Source organism: Dreissena polymorpha, chromosome 15 (genome assembly GCF_020536995.1).
Source record: "Dreissena polymorpha isolate Duluth1 chromosome 15, UMN_Dpol_1.0, whole genome shotgun sequence".
Lineage (NCBI taxonomy): Eukaryota > Metazoa > Mollusca > Bivalvia > Myida > Dreissenidae > Dreissena > Dreissena polymorpha.
In genome coordinates, this window is record NC_068369.1 from 53,395,282 (window position 1) to 53,414,144 (window position 18,863).

Sequence of the window (18,863 nt, forward strand, 5' to 3'; positions counted from 1 at the left end):
AATTTAGAAATAAGTGTTTTTTACAAATGCTTCAAAATTAAGTATTAGTGTTTTCAATATAATATTTACTTAAGTTCAACTTAAAGAGCTGAATGTGAGATGAACTAAATTTTGAAATCTAAAAAAAAAAAAAAAATATTTTTTTTTGGGGGGGGGGGGGATCCTTCAATTTAGAATTTTAGGGACTCAATAGGGAAAATATATACCTTTTCCCAATACATTTTTCCATTGGGAATTTGAAAAATTCTGTGTAATGTTTGAGTGCAACTACTCCGTACATTCTCTCTTTATTAACTTCAGATGTTGAAATAAAACATTACATATGTGTTCAGGGTCTTTAACATATACTGACCAATAACTTTGACAGGCTTTCTTGTTGGATTAAACCCCCTTTTGTTCTCTCACACGTTAAGGTTTTCATTCAAATTGATTTTTTTAGTTGTTTTTGTAGCTCACCTGTCACGAAGTGACATGGTGAGCTTATGTGACCGTGTGATGTCCGGTGTTCGGTGTGCGTGCGTGTGTGGGTGCGTCCGTCAACAATTTGTTTGTGTAGACAGTAGAAGTCACAGTTTTCATCCAATCTTTATGAAATTTGGTCAGAATGTTTATCTTGACGAAATCTGGGTTGTGATTGTATTTAGGTCATCTGGGGTCAAAAACTAGGTCACTAGGTCAAATCATAGATAAACTTTGTGAAGCTAATAGAGGTCATAGTTTTCATATGATCTTAATGAAATATGGTCAGAATATTTATCTTGATAATATCTGATTTTGGATCGTATATGGGTCATCTGGGGTCAAAAATTAGGTTACCGGGCCAATTCTAGTAAAACCTTGTGTAGATGAAAGAGGTCACAGTTTTCATCACGTCTTAATGAAATTTTTATGTCCCCCACTATAGTAGTGGGGGACATATTGTTTTTGCCCTGTCTGTCTGTTGGTCTGTTGGTCCGTTGGTCTGTCTGTCTGTTTGCGCCAACTTTAACATTTTGCAATAACTTTTGCTATATTGAAGATAGCAACTTCATATTTGGCATGCATATGTATCTCATGAAGCTGCACATTTTGAGTGGTGAAAGGTCAAGGTCATCCTTCAAGGTCAGAGGTCAAATATATGTGGCCAAAATCGCTAATTTTATGAATACTTTTGCAATATTGAAGATAGCAACTTGATATTTGGCATGCATGTGTATCTGTTGGAGCTGCAGATTTTGAGTGGTGAAAGCTCAAGGTCAAGGTCATTCTTCAAGGTCAGAGGTCAAATATATGTGGCCCAAATCGCTTTTTTTATAAATACTTTTGCAATATTGAAGATAGCAACTTGATATTTGGCATGCATGTGCATCTCATGGATCTGCACATTTTGAGTGGTGAAAGGTCAAGGTCAAGGTCATCCTTCAAGGTCAGAGGTCAAATATATGTGGCCCAAATCGCTTATTTTATGAATTCTTTTGCAATATTGAACATAGCAACTTGATATTTGGCATGCATGTGTATCTCATGGAGCTGCACATTTTGAGTGGTGAAAGGTCAATGTCAAGGTCATCCTTCACAAGGTCAAGGTCATCCTTCAAGGTCAAACATCATAGAGGGGGACATTGTGTTTCACAAACGCATCTTGTTTCAGAATGTATTAATTAATGAAATTTGGCTTGGGATTGTATATGGGTCTAATAAAATTTAAGTTCATGAAGCAAGGTTTGTCAGGTGAGCGATTCAGGGCCATCATGGCCCTCTTGTGTGCTGCTTTCAACTGTATTTAAGTGTTAATATTGCAGTTGGTTTAGCTTAGAAAGCATCCCTGGGTTAGCGTATCTACCTGTATCAGTGCATATGAGCCTTGTTCTGAGAAAACTGGGCTTAATGCATGTGCGTAAAGTGTCTTCCCAGATTAGCCTGTTCAGTCCGCACAGGCTTATCAGGGACGACACTTTCCGCCTAAACGTTGATTTTTTGTAAGGAGGGATTACCTTCTAAAGGGACTTCCTTGAAACTAAAAATACCATAAAAGCAGAAAGTGTCGTTCCTGTTTAGCCTGTGTGAATTGTACAGGCTGATCTGGGAGGACACTACGCACATGCATTATGCCCAGTTTTCTCAGAACTTGACTCATATGCTTACGCCAATAACTGACCACAGCCCAACTTGAATCACAGAAAGGGTGAGAATGGCCATAGATGGCATTTCATGACCAATACCCCCACAAGTTATACAGCCGAGTCAGAGATCCAACCTTTGATCCTCAGATTTGTAGTCAAGCACTTTTCCAACTGAGCTAGCCCGCCCATTCAGGTTGAAGTTTAAATGCAAAAAGGACTTATCTCTGTAACTTCCACAGATAATTAATAAACTTTGCATATGTCTTTGGGATCATAGGTCACTGAAAATTCAGGTTAACGATTTCGTGTTACAACTCTAAATAGCTATGACTAGTGCAGGTATTGAAATAAAATTTAATATATGTGTTAAGGTTCTTTCTAAACAGTCACTGTAACTTTGATCTGTAACTTTGATCAGACTTTTGGCATGATTATGCACTCTTTTGTACTTAAAAAATCTTAGGTTGCATTTTGGACCAGTTGGGTCATGGGAAAGGTCTCTGCTGCTTAAAATAGATTACAAGTTAGTACTCTGTGATGGCTACAGTGGAACATTACCAGCTTATAACAGTTAAGTTTCTAAGTGTCTCATTTGAGCTCAAAAGAGCCATTGCTGACTTGCTTGCAGATTGTTTGCTAAACATTTTGCGCTACCATTTGATAATGCAATATGAAGCCATACTCGGTAAACCCCTTCTTCATTTCTTCACAACTGGTCTGTTATATTTTTTCATATTTTACAGAATGATCTAGGAAAATATGTCAAATAACTACAACACTTATACAGGTAGTATTATTTTTTGTTACGCAAAAAGTTCACATAATTGTTTAAAATTGTTTTTGTTATACAGTCAAAACTGAGAACAGCGGTCAGTCAAGGGAAATGGCCAAAGTGTCTGTTGTCGACGAGTGACCGCTATTCTCGGATCACAATTTTTAGGTGGTTGGTCAGTTGGTAGTATTGCCACGTCGTAGCCCCACCCAGTCGTTCTCACACAGTGTAAAACAAATGCTCATTGCTGATAACTAGGCCTAAGCATAATAACATAAATAATTTCTATTAAATAATACAGAATAATGTCTTTTAAATTGATTGAATTCTTAACTATTTTTAAACTAAATCTATGACTTGTTGGTTACTCATGCATCTTGTTCATTCAATAATTCCAAGAGTTGGCATTACATTCACAGGGATGTATTTTTAGTTAACATTTTCATGTGTCATTGATGTCACATCCAAACAAGTATAAAAGCAGATTTGCTGTCGTAAACAGAAAATGAGGTATAACTTTATGTTTATCGTTCTAATTCAAAGAAAAGATGCCAAAATCTTGTTAAAAATATTTAGTTTGTTATAAAAGATGCACATGAATGTATATTTTTACCTGAACAGACAATCACTTATCCTGTTATTGCCTTCTTATAACAACACTCACTAGCTAAGTGTTGTTTTTAACACCTTATCAGCGATAAAGACCTATTGAATTTGTCACGCGCTCATGCTTAGTCGTTATGAATGTAGCCGATAATTGCTTCTCATTGTTACATGCTCCTGTTTCGTTTGTGTTCTTAATTTTCGCAACTCGAGACAACTGACATGTGACCCTTGTTTTCAGTTCAAACATGACTTTTGGAGTGAAAAATATTGGCTGTTGGCTGTTATTGACAATTGACCGTTGTTCTCAAGTGTAATATAGAGTGATTTTCGTCGGGGGAATCCAGACTGACCGTTGTCTGCTATTGACTGTTATTCTTGTTGTGACTGTTAGGTCAGTTTTTACTGTATGTTCATTTCATAGATTATGAAGGCTTTTGTCGTTTTGACCTCAATTATGCTCATTTTATGACTGGTGGGATTTTATTGAATTTCACTGTCTGTCTGTCAAATGGTCTTTCTTTTGTAAACAGACATTTTTTTCCTCAAAATATCTAGAGAACACTTTGATATTCTCATTGGTATGATGATCACTAGGAATTAAAGGAAAATGCCTATTGATTTTGAGGACAAAGTTATAGGTTCATGTGACTGTGTTCCTGCATGGTATTTAGGGAATGCTTTGACTTACTTTGATCCAAATTTGTAAGAGGAAAAGAAGACGTTAAATCTATTGGTGAAAGATGTTGAGGTCACATAAGCATGTAATAAGTAATATATTTGTCTCGAATGTCTGCAGTATGGGGAGCAGACATGTTTCTTTTATTTGTGTCATGCTTTCTTTGTGAAGATGTTTGTCTTTCTCTTTTGTCTTAAAAAACAACAACACATCAGTACAAAAAATAAAATTCATGTAATATGAACAAGATTTGGTAAGTAGAAAATTAAATACCAGAATATGTACTTATTTCCAGTGATGTTAAATTTAAATAAATGAACTATGTTTATTCAAAACAGGCCATGGGTGTGGACAAATTTGGACCATACAAGAAACATGTTTATGCAAAATTATGATCTAATTGCAAGCAAACTGTCAAGAAATAGCAACGAAATATTTTCAAATCGAATGTAGAAAAAATAATAACAACAAAAAAGATGCCTGACAAATGAATAAAACTTTAAATGATTGATCACCTATAGTAAAATATTATTATATTCAAGTTTGTTTACTCTCAACATTGAGTCATCTTTTATGAACAAATATCAAGCATTTTATTATGTGATTGATCCACCATAGAATCAAGGGTTCCATTTGAACAGTGCTCATGGTTTAGTAATGACATTAGGTTATATATTTAATTGAACATTTTGAACAGTGAGTTCTGTTTTCTGCAGTAAAATGTATCCATTACATTCATTTGTTTATGGTGTGCATTTTCAAATTTTGGGCAAACAACACTGAATAGAATGATAATTAAAATAAAATACTGTAAAATCCTTTATATTTGTGGGCATAAAATTTCATTGTTTAGTTTTTGTATATGACTTAAGCGAACAAGTAAATTTGTGGATTTTTTATATTGCAAAAAAAAGGAATTTGCATCTGTCATTTTCGGATTTGTTTGCGTTAAATTAGTAAGTGTATCTTTCAACCTGTGAAATCACAAAAATTAATGACCAAAGAATATAATGATTTTGTAGTTAGTAAATTTACCAAAACCAACTTTTCCAGTATATGAGTCATGTTCTGAAAAAACTGGGCACAATGCATGTGCGTAAAGTGTCGTCCCAGATAAGCCTGTGCAGTCTGCACAGACTTATCAGGGACGACATTTTCAGCCTAAATTTAATTTTTGCTAAGAAGAGCCTCCATTTAAAAGAGAAACGTCATTTAAGCGAAAAGTTTCGTCCCTGATTAACCTGTGTGGACTGCACAGGTTAATCTGGGAGGACACTTTACGCACATGCATTATGCCCAGTTTTCTCAGAACACGGCTCTTATACTGTGTCTGGTGGCTCTCTACAGGGTATGTTTCTCTCATCAGGGCTTGCGGAGACACAATGATGGACGACGGAAGCAGGGACTTACCCGTGACTGTTGGCGACTTAGCCGACACAGATTTCAACAACATCAAGGACTGGCTGTTGTCTATTGGCTCAAAGGCTCAACCTGACGTTATGTAAATTTAAAATTGTGTGGTTGCCAGAATGTTTTGAACATTGTATGGGAGACTACTGTATCTTGTATAGAAATGTAAAGTAGATACAGCAGTGGTGTGCGTGCATGACCTGTAGCAGTAACAGCCATGGAGACATTTGGTTGTCCCTTGGTTTTGCACCAATCAGCAATATGTTGCCTGGTTTGAAAAACAATTTAACAAATGATGAATTGTTGAAAACAATACCTTCGTTGTTTGCTCTATATTATAGGATTATTGCAGGTTCAAGAGAGAAATTATCTTGTACAGTTTAAAGTATAATTAAGTGTGAAATCTTGAGTAAATGTATTTCATATTGAGAAACCCTCAACATATTTTATTATAAAAATATCATAATTTGAGGTCAGAGATGTGTTTATTATCTGTGTTGTTGGTATTGTAAGGTACTCAACAATGTGTAGTTTTCTGTATATTTGGTAATTTTGTTATGTAGTGCTTTGTTTATCTTCAGCATTCCACTTTGTTCTTTCATGTATGCATCTAGACTTCACAGCATGTTTGATTTGTTCAAATATAATGCAAATGACTTTGTACCCCAGAATAGATTGAAGTGAAAGGATCAGCTGTCAGAGTTTTGTGATCGGATACTTTCAAATCTTTGTTTGACTATTAGGAGCTATGGGATCAGTCTTTTGCATTGTTTTGTTTACGCAATACACTACTCAAAATTTGCTAAGGATCGCTTTTTATTTTCACATTATGTTCAATTTTGTATAACGTTCATTTTAAATTGTTGTTTTGCAAGTATTGATATTAGAATGTGTGTTTTTTATTATTATTTTTTTCTGTATTGATTTATCATTGATGCGTGACGCTGGCTGAATCTAGCTAGGGGTGAACTTCAATTTACACATACTTTAAAAAGTGATCCTTAGCATATTTTGAATAGTATAGTTTAAATGGATGTTCACAGTTGTATGGAACAAATTTTTAAGTTTTTGTTAAGTTAAGATTTGTTGATTGTTTCAAACTTCTCATATTATTTTCTGCTTTTTTCTAACTTATCATGTTATTGTCTGCTTCCCCGCATGCAGTGTTGTATATAGTGTTTGTAAATGTTCTGCTATTTACCAGTGTAGTTAAGATACCATCTGTATTGGTATTTCAACCATGATAGTCAAAGTATGCTCAATATACGTACATGAACAACCTTCTGTAGTTTGTAGAATTGTATGGCACCAACAAGGAATAATGGTTTCAGATCCCTTGTGCTTGTGTTCTCAAAGCTCCTTGCGGACATCTTAGCTAAGTAGTTTTTCAATATCTTATTACATTTTTGGAGAGAAGTCCTATAGCCCTACTTTCTTCTTACAAAAGGGTAAAAATAATCATTTAACCAATATTTGTTATGTTCATAACATGTTAATCAAAACATGCCTAAGCATGTGATTTCAAGAGACTTAATGAGCTTTGATGAGTTTACGGACCTTTGTGAATACAGTCCCTGATGAACACAAAATATGTTGGCATGTTCACAGAAATGAAACATTAAATGGTCAATAAGAAGATTCAGTGAATATTTTTTCAACAAGTTCAGTGAATATGTGAAGCATTGTGGTTGCTTACTTTTTACTTCAAAATAGACATATTCAACATTTAATTATTAATTAACATAGAATTATGTTAAATAATATACTAAATTTCCAACAAGATCAAACTCCAACATTTACAAACTCTAGTGCTGATTTTTTTTTTTTTAGGTAGATTGACAAACCAGAAAACAAACTTATTTCTGTTATTCCCATTGAACAAAGTAAGCCCATCTTTAAAAAAATGAGATTTGTGAGATCTTCATATTTTCCGCCAAAGAAATTGTGTGAGCCTTTTTATACTCAATTGTATATAGGTCATTATTAGAATAGCTAGGTACTTCGCATATTTTCATAGTTGATGACAACCGTGCCATAGTTTTTTTAATTACTGTTTACGGTGTAAAAAACACTAAATATGATGTAACACATTAAACATCTCCCCGTTTAGTGTCTGAGTTATAAAATCTCATCATAGCATTGTGAAAACAAATGTTTGTTTTTATGGAATTTTGCTCACAATGTTTGGTATTTGTTAAGCTTATTGACAATCAAAAAGATTTTGATCTGTTGTTAACTGTAGAAAAAATGTTTAAGGAGATGTGATTTAAGCCTATTATTTTATTACTTGTCAATATGTAATTTATAAAAACTTGTTTGATAGCATTATAAAAATAGTCATTAGCTAATAAAAGACAGAAAATAAAATTATATAGAAGGGCAGTAATTTAACACTTTTATTTTATTACTTGTCAGTGCGTCATATATAAAACTTGTTACTGTGAGTTTGATAGTATAATTGTTTTATTCACTTGCTCATACGACAGAAAATTATATTATATAGAAGGAAAGTAATTAAACGCTATAAATTTATTCCTTGTCAATGTGTCATATATAAAACTTGTTACTGTGTTTGATAGTATAATTGTTTTATTCACTTGCTCATAAAAGACAGAGAACTATATTTTGTAAAGGGAATTTATATGACCTGTGATAACTCAGGAGGTACATATTTCAATAAATATTTTGATTAATTGTGATATATAGAGCTTTGTTTTCTATAACACCATCTGCTAAGGTATTAAAATGATAAAATATTAAATGTCAAGATTTTGCTGTAGAAAATTTGGCTTTGGAAAAAAGTAAGTTACAAATCAACGGTGAAGGTTTTCAAATCTGAATAGAAAGTGTAGTCTTTTATTTTTGCACTGTCACAAACAGTGGATAACTGTACATTCTCTGTACTTCATTTCTTTTATCTATACTCTGAAGACTTTCTCTTAAAGAGAAAACTACAGTTTGTATCTTTTAATTATTGTTTAGCATTTACAATATGTAAACGTGAGGAAAGATTGAGGATGTCTGTCAAAAACTTAATTTTATTAAATATATTGTAGTTATTGTTTAAGTACAAGTATAATATATTTGTTGGGATTTGAACTTTGATTGCTTGCTGTTTGTGTTTTGTGTGCCTTATTTTAATGATGTTATTGCTTTGTATTTTATGAGATTTTAACATTCAGAATTCTAATAACTATAATCAATTTTCAAGAAGTTGCTTGTATATAAATTCTTAGTGATACATTCTAAGAAATTAATGGCATATTATCTGGTAACTAGTCCCTATTACTTCTTTAATGCAATTTAATGAGTGCTTTGAGTTATGTTTTCTAACCTTGTATATACAATTTTAGATTGTTATGGTTACTTTATGTCACATATATGAATATTGATTAATTTTATTATATTGTTACAGTGTTGGTGTCAAATTTATAGTATACTGTCTTAGATTTGTTCAAGTACCTCTATTGTGTTAAAATGTTTTCAAAATTTTACAAAAAGGTTACATGTTAAGTAAGTTTCAATATTGTGTTATAGTTTTGATGTTGTAAGTTCTAAAAAGTTTAGCTTTAACTTGAACTTTATTTGGTTGATTTTTTTTAAGGTTTAAGCTGTCAGAGTTGTTTTATCATATAAATATTTTTAAGATAGAAAACATTTGTTTCATAATATTACCCTGTTCCTCCAAACATTCATGTGTGATTCTGGTGTGATATTGATTTTGGCATTTTCACTCGCCAGCACCCATTTGACTTACTTAGATCTGTTCTGTTCACAGTCGTCGCCTAACTCAATAATTATGATATTGGTAGATCAGTTGTTAGAGTGCAGGGATGTCAAAGAACATTTTGTGAGTTTAAACCCCAGTCCAGTCACATGACTTGTATGGGAACCCCAGTCCAGTCACATGACTTGTATGGGAACCCCAGTCCAGTCACATGACTTGTATGGGAACTCCAGTCCAGTCACACGACTTGTATGGGAACCCCAGTCCAGTCACATGACTTGTATGGGAACCCCAGTCCAGTCACATGACTTGTATGGGAACTCCAGTCCAGTCACATGACTTGTATGGGAACCCCAGTCCAGTCACATGACTTGTATGGGAACCCCAGTCCAGTCACATGATTTGTATTTGGAATCCAGTCCAGTCACATGACTTGTATTGGAACCCCAGTCCAGTCACATGACTTGTATTGGAACCCCAGTCCAGTCACATGACTTGTATTGGAACCCCAGTACAGTCACATGACTTGTATGGGAATCCCAGTCCAGTCACATGACTTGTTTGGACCCCAGTTCAGTCATATAGGATTTTTTAGCTCATCTATTTTTTGAAAGAAAAAAAAATGAGCTATTGTCATCACCTTGGCGTCGGCGTTGGTGTCCGGTTAAGTTTTGCGTTTAGGTCCACTTTTCTCAGAAAGTATCAATGCTATTGCATTCAAACTTGGTTCACTTACTTATGATACTATCATGAGGGGACTGGGCAGGCAAAGTTAGATAACTCTGGTGTGCATTTTGACAGAATTATTTGCCCTTTTTATACTTAGAAAATTTAAAATTTGGTTAAGTTTTGTGTTTTGGTCCACTTTACCCCTAAAGTATCATAGATATTGCTTTCATTCTTGGAACACTCGCAAACTATCATAAGGGTACAGTAAAAGGACAAGTTGCATAACTCTGGTTGTCATTTTTACGGAATTATGGCCTTTTTTGACTTAGTAACTTTGAATATATGGTTAAATTTTGTGTTTCGATCCACTTTACTTCTAAAGTATCAAGACTATTGCTTTCAGACTTCAAATACTTTCATGCTATCATGAGGTTACTGTACCTGGCAAGTTGAATTTGACCTTGACCTTTGAATGACCTTGACTCTCAAGGTCAAATTATAAAATTTTGCTAAAATTGCCATAACTTCTTTATTTATGATTAGATTTGATTGATACTTTGACAAAACTACTCTTACCCGACATACCACAATAGACTCCACCCAAACCATCCCCCGCCCTAAATTTTTTTTTTTTAAGATCATCTCACAAATGACCACCACACCCTCACACTATACCCCCCACCCCCCCCCCCCAATTTTTTTTTGAAACGGTAAAAAAACACAAATATTTATTTTTATTATCTTATTTTTGAAATACCGTCCAACCATTGCACCCAAGAATCCCCTCCCCCCCGACCCCCCGAATTTTTTTTTTTGCATTTTTTTTCCGCATTTTTGGAAGATAATGTAATAAATGTCCACACCCCCACACTATGCACCCCTCTTCACTCCACCCCTCCCTCCTTTGTGATTGAAATTGAGAGTCCCTTCATCTTTAAAAAGAAAATAGATGAGCGGTCTGCACCCGCAAGGCGGTGCTCTTGTTATAACATGCTTTCTACCGCCTTTAATCCTCCTACCTCTGTACTACTAAGTATGTGCACAGAGCTTAGATCAGCTAAGCTAGCACAGGAAAGAAGTTTCAGCATCTTCACTGATTTCCATCAAGTGCCTGTTATTGTGTTGAAGTCAGTGCAGACTATACACCCATGTTATTCAATTTCACGTTCACTTAATTTAAACAATGTTTCATATCAGTTTGGCAGCACCAATAACATGTTTAGCATTTGTATTTGTATAAACAGTTTTTTGTTACTGGAAATATATTGATGAAATTGTATAACCTGATTAATTCAAGGCATTTGTTAATGTAGATTGAATTAGGTTAACCAGTATGTTTAAAGTCAGATAATGTAAATGAGATTAAATCTTAACATTGTATTGCCATCACAAGTTGGTTGGTGCATGACAGATGGTTGATGTATTGCTTTTGGATAGCATGCTGTCTTGAGTGAATGGTTGAGAACACCACAATTCTGTAGATAAACAACAATTTTCATGACAATTCATTTCCTTTCTTATAATCCAGATTTACTGTTAACATTAACCATGAATGACTGAAGGCCCAGTTAAGTTGTAATGCCTGGTTATGAAAGAGTGAAGTATAACTTTTTCCCTATAGGACAAGGTTGCAAATTACCTTTACCTTTTTTATTTTAGGTTGTAATGAGTAAAGTATTATTATGTTTTAAGAAATGTTTTTGATCCTATTCTTTGAAATTGACAGAAAATTAAGTAAGTTTAAGATAATACCCAGGGTTTTACCCTCACATAACCTATCATATTTAAGTTCCTGGTTTGAATTTGACAGTTCTGCACAACATACATATGCTAAGTTTGTCAAGAACCAGGACTGTGTCATGCAAAAATGGGTCGAATGTGGCCAGCGTAGTTCCTGACCAGCCTGCACAGTCCCACAGTAAAGTTTGGAGCAACCAAGCCCGCTATAAAGTCACTCAAGGTTAAGTGGTCTCATTAGCGTTCAGGGTAGCTCCCGACAAGACCGCGTACAGGGTAGCTCCGGACAAGACCGCGAGGATGCACAGGCTGGGCTGGAGCTATGCTGGCCGCATATGGCAAAACATCCATTGTGGCATGACACAGCTTATTGAATGAATGAAAGAGCTTCTGACCTCTACAATCAGCTTTAAAAGCCTATTAATTGGGACATTTGCTGAGATAACTTGTCTAAATGGGAGTATCTTATACACATGTAAGACTGTGTCAAGTGGGGCAAAAACTTATCGGTCCAAGTCGAACAAAATAAATGTGAATTATATTCCAGCAAATATTAAACGAAATCTTAGCTTGATAAAACTTGCTCAGATCATTTCATATGTACTGCATTTGAGTGACCCAGTGTCTCATGACCCTCTTGAGTTCTCATAATTGTTGGAAATTGTGCTCTGTTCATTACGCCAAGGTAATGCATGCTTTGAGAAGCAGTCAATGACATTATCTCATAGAACCAGTCAATGACATCCTCTCATTTAAACTAGTCAATGACATTATCTCAAAGAACCAGTAATGACATCATCTCATAGAGCCAGTCAATGACATCATCTCATAGAACCAGTCAATGGCATCATCTCATAGAACCAGTCAATGACATAATTTCATAGAACCAGTCAAGGACATCATCTCATAGAACCAGTCAATGACATAATTTCATAGAACCAGTCCATGACATCATCTCATAGAACTAGTAATGAAATCATCTCATAGAACCAGTCAATTACACCATCACTGGAGGCTGCTACAACAATCATTTCAAGGAAAATTACTTTTACTGAAAGAAAATTGAGAAATTGATGCCTCCATGAAGAGATTGTTAAATATCACTATATATGTAAGCAATTGCCTTTGGATTTGCTCATTGCTGCTTATCATATCAGTTGTTGTACCACACTAAATTAGAAATATTTTTATAGACTAAAAGAGATATTTTATGAAAGCATTATTTTAGTACAGTTTATTATATAAATGCTTGCAGTGTATTTTTGACATTCTAAATATAGTGAATGAATATGGTCATGTGATTCTTCATGCAGATGAGAGCTGGTTTCAGTTGATTTTACGATGTAATTATGTGTGTGACTTTTATGGTGCCATTCTTTGGAAGAAGCAGTGGTATACATGTACATGTATTGTTTTGCACATTGGTCATGCCTGTCAGCATTTTGAGAATGCTGTAACTGTTAACCTAACCATACATGGCCATGGTAAAGATTAATTACAAGTGTTATATATCATGTCTTTAAAAGGCCCTTTCTTTCATTATTATATTCAGTGTTATATATCATGTCTTTAAAAGGCCCTTTCTTTCATTATTATATTCAGACATTGTAATAATAATTGGAATAATATGTATACACATGTAATAGTATGCATGAATGTGTCGCTTTCTACTTATGTTTGTTTACTTCATACTTATTCAAGCATAATTATGCTGTTTAATGTCTGTTTAATATCTATGACGCATTTTTGGTGGCGGTGTTGGCATTTGATGCCACATAGCTGGCTGAAGGTAAAAATGCTGTATCTAATTAAGAGTAATCAGCTGCAACATTTCTACACTCAATGCTCACCATGTACATTTTAACGCACCATCCATAGGACAGGGTCTATAATAATTCAGCATCTTAGATAAAACTTAGGTTAATTTGAGAATTTCATAAAAAGTGTCAATACTGGTTTTACATACAGATGTTTACAACATTTAAATTTTGCTTAGATTAATTTTATTTTACCAATTTGTGACATACATCTTAATTTTAGTTTAGTTTAGTGTTATTTGCTTTAATTTAGGAGTTTATGAAAATAAGTTATGGTTATTTAATGGTAAAATACAAAATACCTGCGCAGTAGTCGAAAGCATTCCATGTGAGTTGAGATTAAATAAAATATATTGCAAATTAAAAACAAACTAATTAAATAATGAGTGTTGTAGTGAGGGGCCATTGTGTATATAGTTTCCAGTGGTAATGCTTAAAGTAAAGTAAATATATGTGTCCATATAAATGGCTTGTTATAAAATTATTCTTTTCTAAAATGTGACATGTAAGATATTGTATACCAGGGCCTTTTTCTTGATTTTGGGAAAGAGCATGGCCTTCCACTTTGGTGAAAAAAAACCCAGACACAACTGAAAATGGGTAAGAAATTTCCCAAACTAAGCTTGACATTTTGGGAAAATTGCATCGTTTTAAAGAAATTGTCTTAGGGGAAGGGGCCTTTCTCTTTGGGGGCAGGCACCAATATAAGGCCCTTGCTAAAGACAGAAAAAGCCCTGTATACAGTAGTTAAAAATAAAATATAATCCAGAAATAATGTATGCCAAATATTCTTGTGCCATTTTGTTTGAACATACAAACCGAATGAGGGGGAAAATGCTTATTACTTCAAATGCGCCCAGCATAGCGTCAGAACAGCCAGCATGGCGTCAGAACAGCCAGCATAGCGTCAGAACAGCCAGCATAGCGTCAGAACAGCCAGCATAGCATCAGAAAAGCTTGCGCATCTGGTCAGTTTTGTCAGTAGTCAGTGCTACTGTGTTCCTCATAAACGTTAACCCTTTCAGCGCTGGAACCGAATTTTAAAGGCCTTTGCAAACAGTTTGGATCCAGATGAGACGCCACAGAACGTGGCGTTTTTCAGGATCCAAATTGTTTGCTATTCTGATAGTATTCTTTGAAAAAAATCAAAGAAAATGCTAATTTTAGATATTCAGCAGACGACATTTTAACAGACGACAAATTTCCCAGCATGCAAAGGGTTAAACAAACTGTAGTCAGGCTAAGCTGATTTTTACCAATGTGTGTACCAGAATCAAGACTATGTAAATGTGTTCATTAATTGTGAATTCGCATTGAAAATAGTACAACAAAAAAATCGTCACTTTCAATTCTCATTCCGATGTGGTTTGCATTATTATACTTCAAATCGTTAGTTGATAGAATTATGTGTTAGTTATGATTAGATTAAGGGGTATTTTGGTTTACAGTTCTAGTTTCGTTTCTTGTCATACAATGCTTTAAGATTTTCATTATTTTGATTGTTATTCTCAAAATTATAACCGTGTATTTTATTCTTTGTTCTATGGTTTTGAAATAAATATGTATACATCTGTAATGGTGTTTTGTCATGCCTAACTCTTTGTACGATGTTTGTCATGCACTTTGGTTGACCTTCAATTAATGTCATGCGTGTTGGATGACCTGCATAAAATGCAATGCACTTCATTTGACTTTCATTTAATGACAGAACATTATTTAAATGTATAATACATATAGAGAAACGATTATTTAAGGGAAAATGGTGGATAATTGGTCTTTTTCGTATTTCTCAAACTTGTATTTGCATATGTTCTAGGCAGACTAGGTAAAATGCATTTATAATTCATACAAGATAAGTATTGATGCAAAGCATCAAAGGGCGTAGGGAATTTCAGTGTAAAAGGCACTCAATGAAGTTACATGGAACAAATTTTTATGTCCCCCACTATAGTAGTGGGGGACATATTGTTTTTGCCCTGTCTGTTGGTCGGTTGGTCGGTTGGTCGGTTGGTCTGTTGGTTGGTTTGCGCCAACTTTAACATTTGCAATAACTTTTGCAATATTGAAGATAGAAACTTGATATTTGGCATGCATATGTATCTCATGGAGCTGCACATTTTGAGTGGTGAAAGGTCAAGGTCATCCTTCAAGGTCAAAGGTCAAATATATGGGTCAAAATCGCTCATTTAATGTACACTTTTGCAGTATTTCAATATTCAAGATAGCAACTTCATATTTGGCATGCATGTGTATCTCATGGAGCTGCACAATTTGAGTGGTGAAAGGTCAAGGTCATCCTTCAAGGTCAGATGTCAAATATATGTGGCCAAAATCGCTCATTTTATGAGTACTTTTGCAATATTAAAGATAGCAGCTTGATATTTGGCATTCATGTGTATCTCATGGAGCTGCACATTTTGAGTGGTGAAAGGTCAAGGTCATCCTTCAAGTTCAGAGGTCAAATATATGTGGCCCAAATCGCTAATTTTATGAATACTTTTGCAATATTGAAGATAGCAACTTGATATTTGGCATGCATGTGTATCTCATGGAGCTGCACATTTTAGTGATGAAAGGTCAAGGTCATCCTTCAAGGTCAAATATATGGGTCAAAATTGCTCATGTAATGTCACTTCTGCAATATTGAAGCTAGCAATTTTATATTTGAAATGCATGTGTATCTCATGGAGCTGCACATTTTGAGTGGTGAAGGGTCAAGATCAAGGTAATCCTACAAGGTCAAACGTCATATAGGGGGACATTGTGTTTCACAAACGCATCTTGTTTTCTACTGTAAATATTAATATATTGGCCGATTATTTTAAACAAAATAGAAAAAGATACTGGTATAACCATTATCTATAATTTTGTGTTATAACCCCCAAATAACCATTATTTATGATGTGTTATAACCGCCAAAAAACCATTATCTATGATTTTGTGTTGTAACCCCCAAATATTTCATAGTTCATTTTATTTACATTGGTTTCCTTTTTTTTACTGGCATCCGTGTGCAGTTTTTATTAATGGAACAGAACTGTGTAGGTTTTAAAAAATCTGCTTCATCTTGTAAGCGTAATTTCATATTTTTCTCAACTTAAGGGGAGATGAATCTGAACTTATTCTTACTTTGCTCATTTACGATAGGGGTTAAGTACTCATTGATATGAAAACACTGTAAAAGTTTGAAAAAAAATTGAATGAAAACTGTAAATAGCATAAAGAAGCTGCATTTCACAATACCAAATTTGAAATTCAGTAAAAGATCATAATTGATTTATTATGCCCCCCTTGGAAGAAGAGGGGGTATATTGCTTTGCTCATGTCGGTCTGTCGGTCCGTCCACCAGGTGGTTTCCGGATGATGACTCAAGAACGGTTGGGCCTAGGATCATGAAACTTCATAGGTACATTGATCATGACTCGCAGATTACCCCTATTGATTTTGAGGTCAAAGGTCAAGGTCACGGTGACCCGAAATAGTAAAATGGTTTTTGGATGATAACTCAAGAACGCATACGCGGCCAACAGGGCAAACTCGAGCAACTGGTCTGTAATCCTAAATCTATAATTATCAGTCCGTTGAAACATCATCCATTGAAAAAAATAAAGTGGATCCGTAAAAATATTATCCCAATATGATATGAGATTTTTTGTATATTTGTATATTAAATATTGTGTTAATGTTTAATTTTGGTGATTAATATAAATATAATTAGGACAGGGGAGGTAATACACTATTATATCTTTCTTATATACAGGGAAAACAAATGCAATAAGTTTAAATTTCATGTTTAATAAATAGAGGATATTTGTTCATGTCAGTGTGAGATCATTTGTTATTTTTTATGATCACATTTTATTATTACTTTGACTAAATTACCACACCCCACATTATTCCCCCCTCTCACCCCACCCCCCCCCCCATTTTTTTAGACATCTAATAAATTACCACACCCACATGATACCCCCCTCTTACTCCCCCCTACCCCCACCCCCCCCATTTTTTTTTATTATTTTTAAACATATAATAAATTACCACACCCCACATTATACCCCCCTCTCACTCCCCCTACCCCCCCACCCGTCCACCCCCCCCCCAATTTTTTTTAAACATCTAATAAATTACCACACCCCACATTATACCCCCTCTCACCCCCACCCCCTACCCCCCACCCCCTACCCCCCCATTTTTTTTAACATCTAATAAATTACCACACACCACATTGTACCCCCTCTCACTCCCCCCCCTCCACCCCCCACCCCCCAAAAAAACACAAACAAAAATTGTTTTTAAACATCTAATAAATTACCACACCCCACATTATACCCCCTCTCACCCCCACCCCCTACCCCCCACCCCCTACCCCCCCATTTTTTTTAACATCTAATAAATTACCACACACCACATTGTACCCCCCTCTCACTCCCCCCCCTCCACCCCCACCCCCCAAAAAAACACAAACAAAAATTGTTTTTAAACATCTAATAAATTACCACACCCCACATTATACCCCCCTCTCCCCCCACCCCCTACCCCCCCACCCCCCTTCCCCCATTTTTTTAAACATCTTATAAATTACCACACACCCATATTATAACCCCCTCTCACCCCCACCCCCCCTACCTCTCACCCCCCCCCAAAAAAAATAAAATTGTTTTAAAAACATCTAATAAATTACCACACCCCACATTATACCCCCCCTCTCACCCCCACCGCCCCTACCCCCCCCCCACCCCACCATTTTTTTAAACATCTTATAAATTACCACACCCCGTATTATACCCCCCTCTCAGCCCCCACCCCCCCAAAAAAAAAAATTAAACATCTAATAAATTACCACACACCGTATTTTACCCCCCCTCTCACTCCCCCCTAGCCCCCCCCCCCCCCAATTTTTTTTTTAAACATAATAAATTACCACACCCCACATTATACCCCCCTCTCACCCCCACCCCACCCAAAAAAAAAATCTTTTTTAAACATCTAATAAATAACCCCACCCCACATTATACCCCCCTCTCACCCCCACCCCCTACCCCCCCCCAATTTTTTTTTATATTTTTTTTAAACATTAATAAATTACCACACCCCACATTATAACCCCCCCTCCCTGTCACCCCCACCCCCCCCCTACTCCCCGGTCCCCCCCCCCCATTTTTTTAAAACATTAATAAATTACTACACCCCACATTATACCCCCCTCTCACTCCCCCTTACCACCCCTACCCCCCCCCCCACCCCCCCGGCCCCCCCCCCAATTTTTTTTTTTTTTAAACATCTAATAAATTACCACACCCCACATTATACCCCCCTCACCCCCCCCCTTGATCATGACCCCTATTGA

At 35.4% G+C, this 18,863-nt stretch overlaps 1 protein-coding gene across 7 annotated transcripts in view; it reads left to right on the plus strand.

The window, feature by feature from the left end:
• LOC127859291 (signal transducer and activator of transcription 5A-like) overlaps positions 1-15,092 on the plus strand; it is a 68,592-nt gene extending 53,500 nt beyond the window's left edge. For 6 of the 7 annotated variants that reach the window (XM_052396534.1, XM_052396533.1, XM_052396537.1 and 3 more), the window contains exon 21: positions 5,523-15,092. In XM_052396534.1, coding sequence (XP_052252494.1) covers positions 5,523-5,661 — 139 coding nt within the window. In that variant the 3' untranslated portion in view covers positions 5,662-15,092. Of the gene's footprint in view, positions 1-2,845; positions 2,890-5,522 lie in introns of all 7 variants that reach the window. The other variant, XM_052396540.1, reaches the window with a different exon arrangement.
• The last annotated feature ends 3,771 nt before the right edge of the window (positions 15,093-18,863 follow it).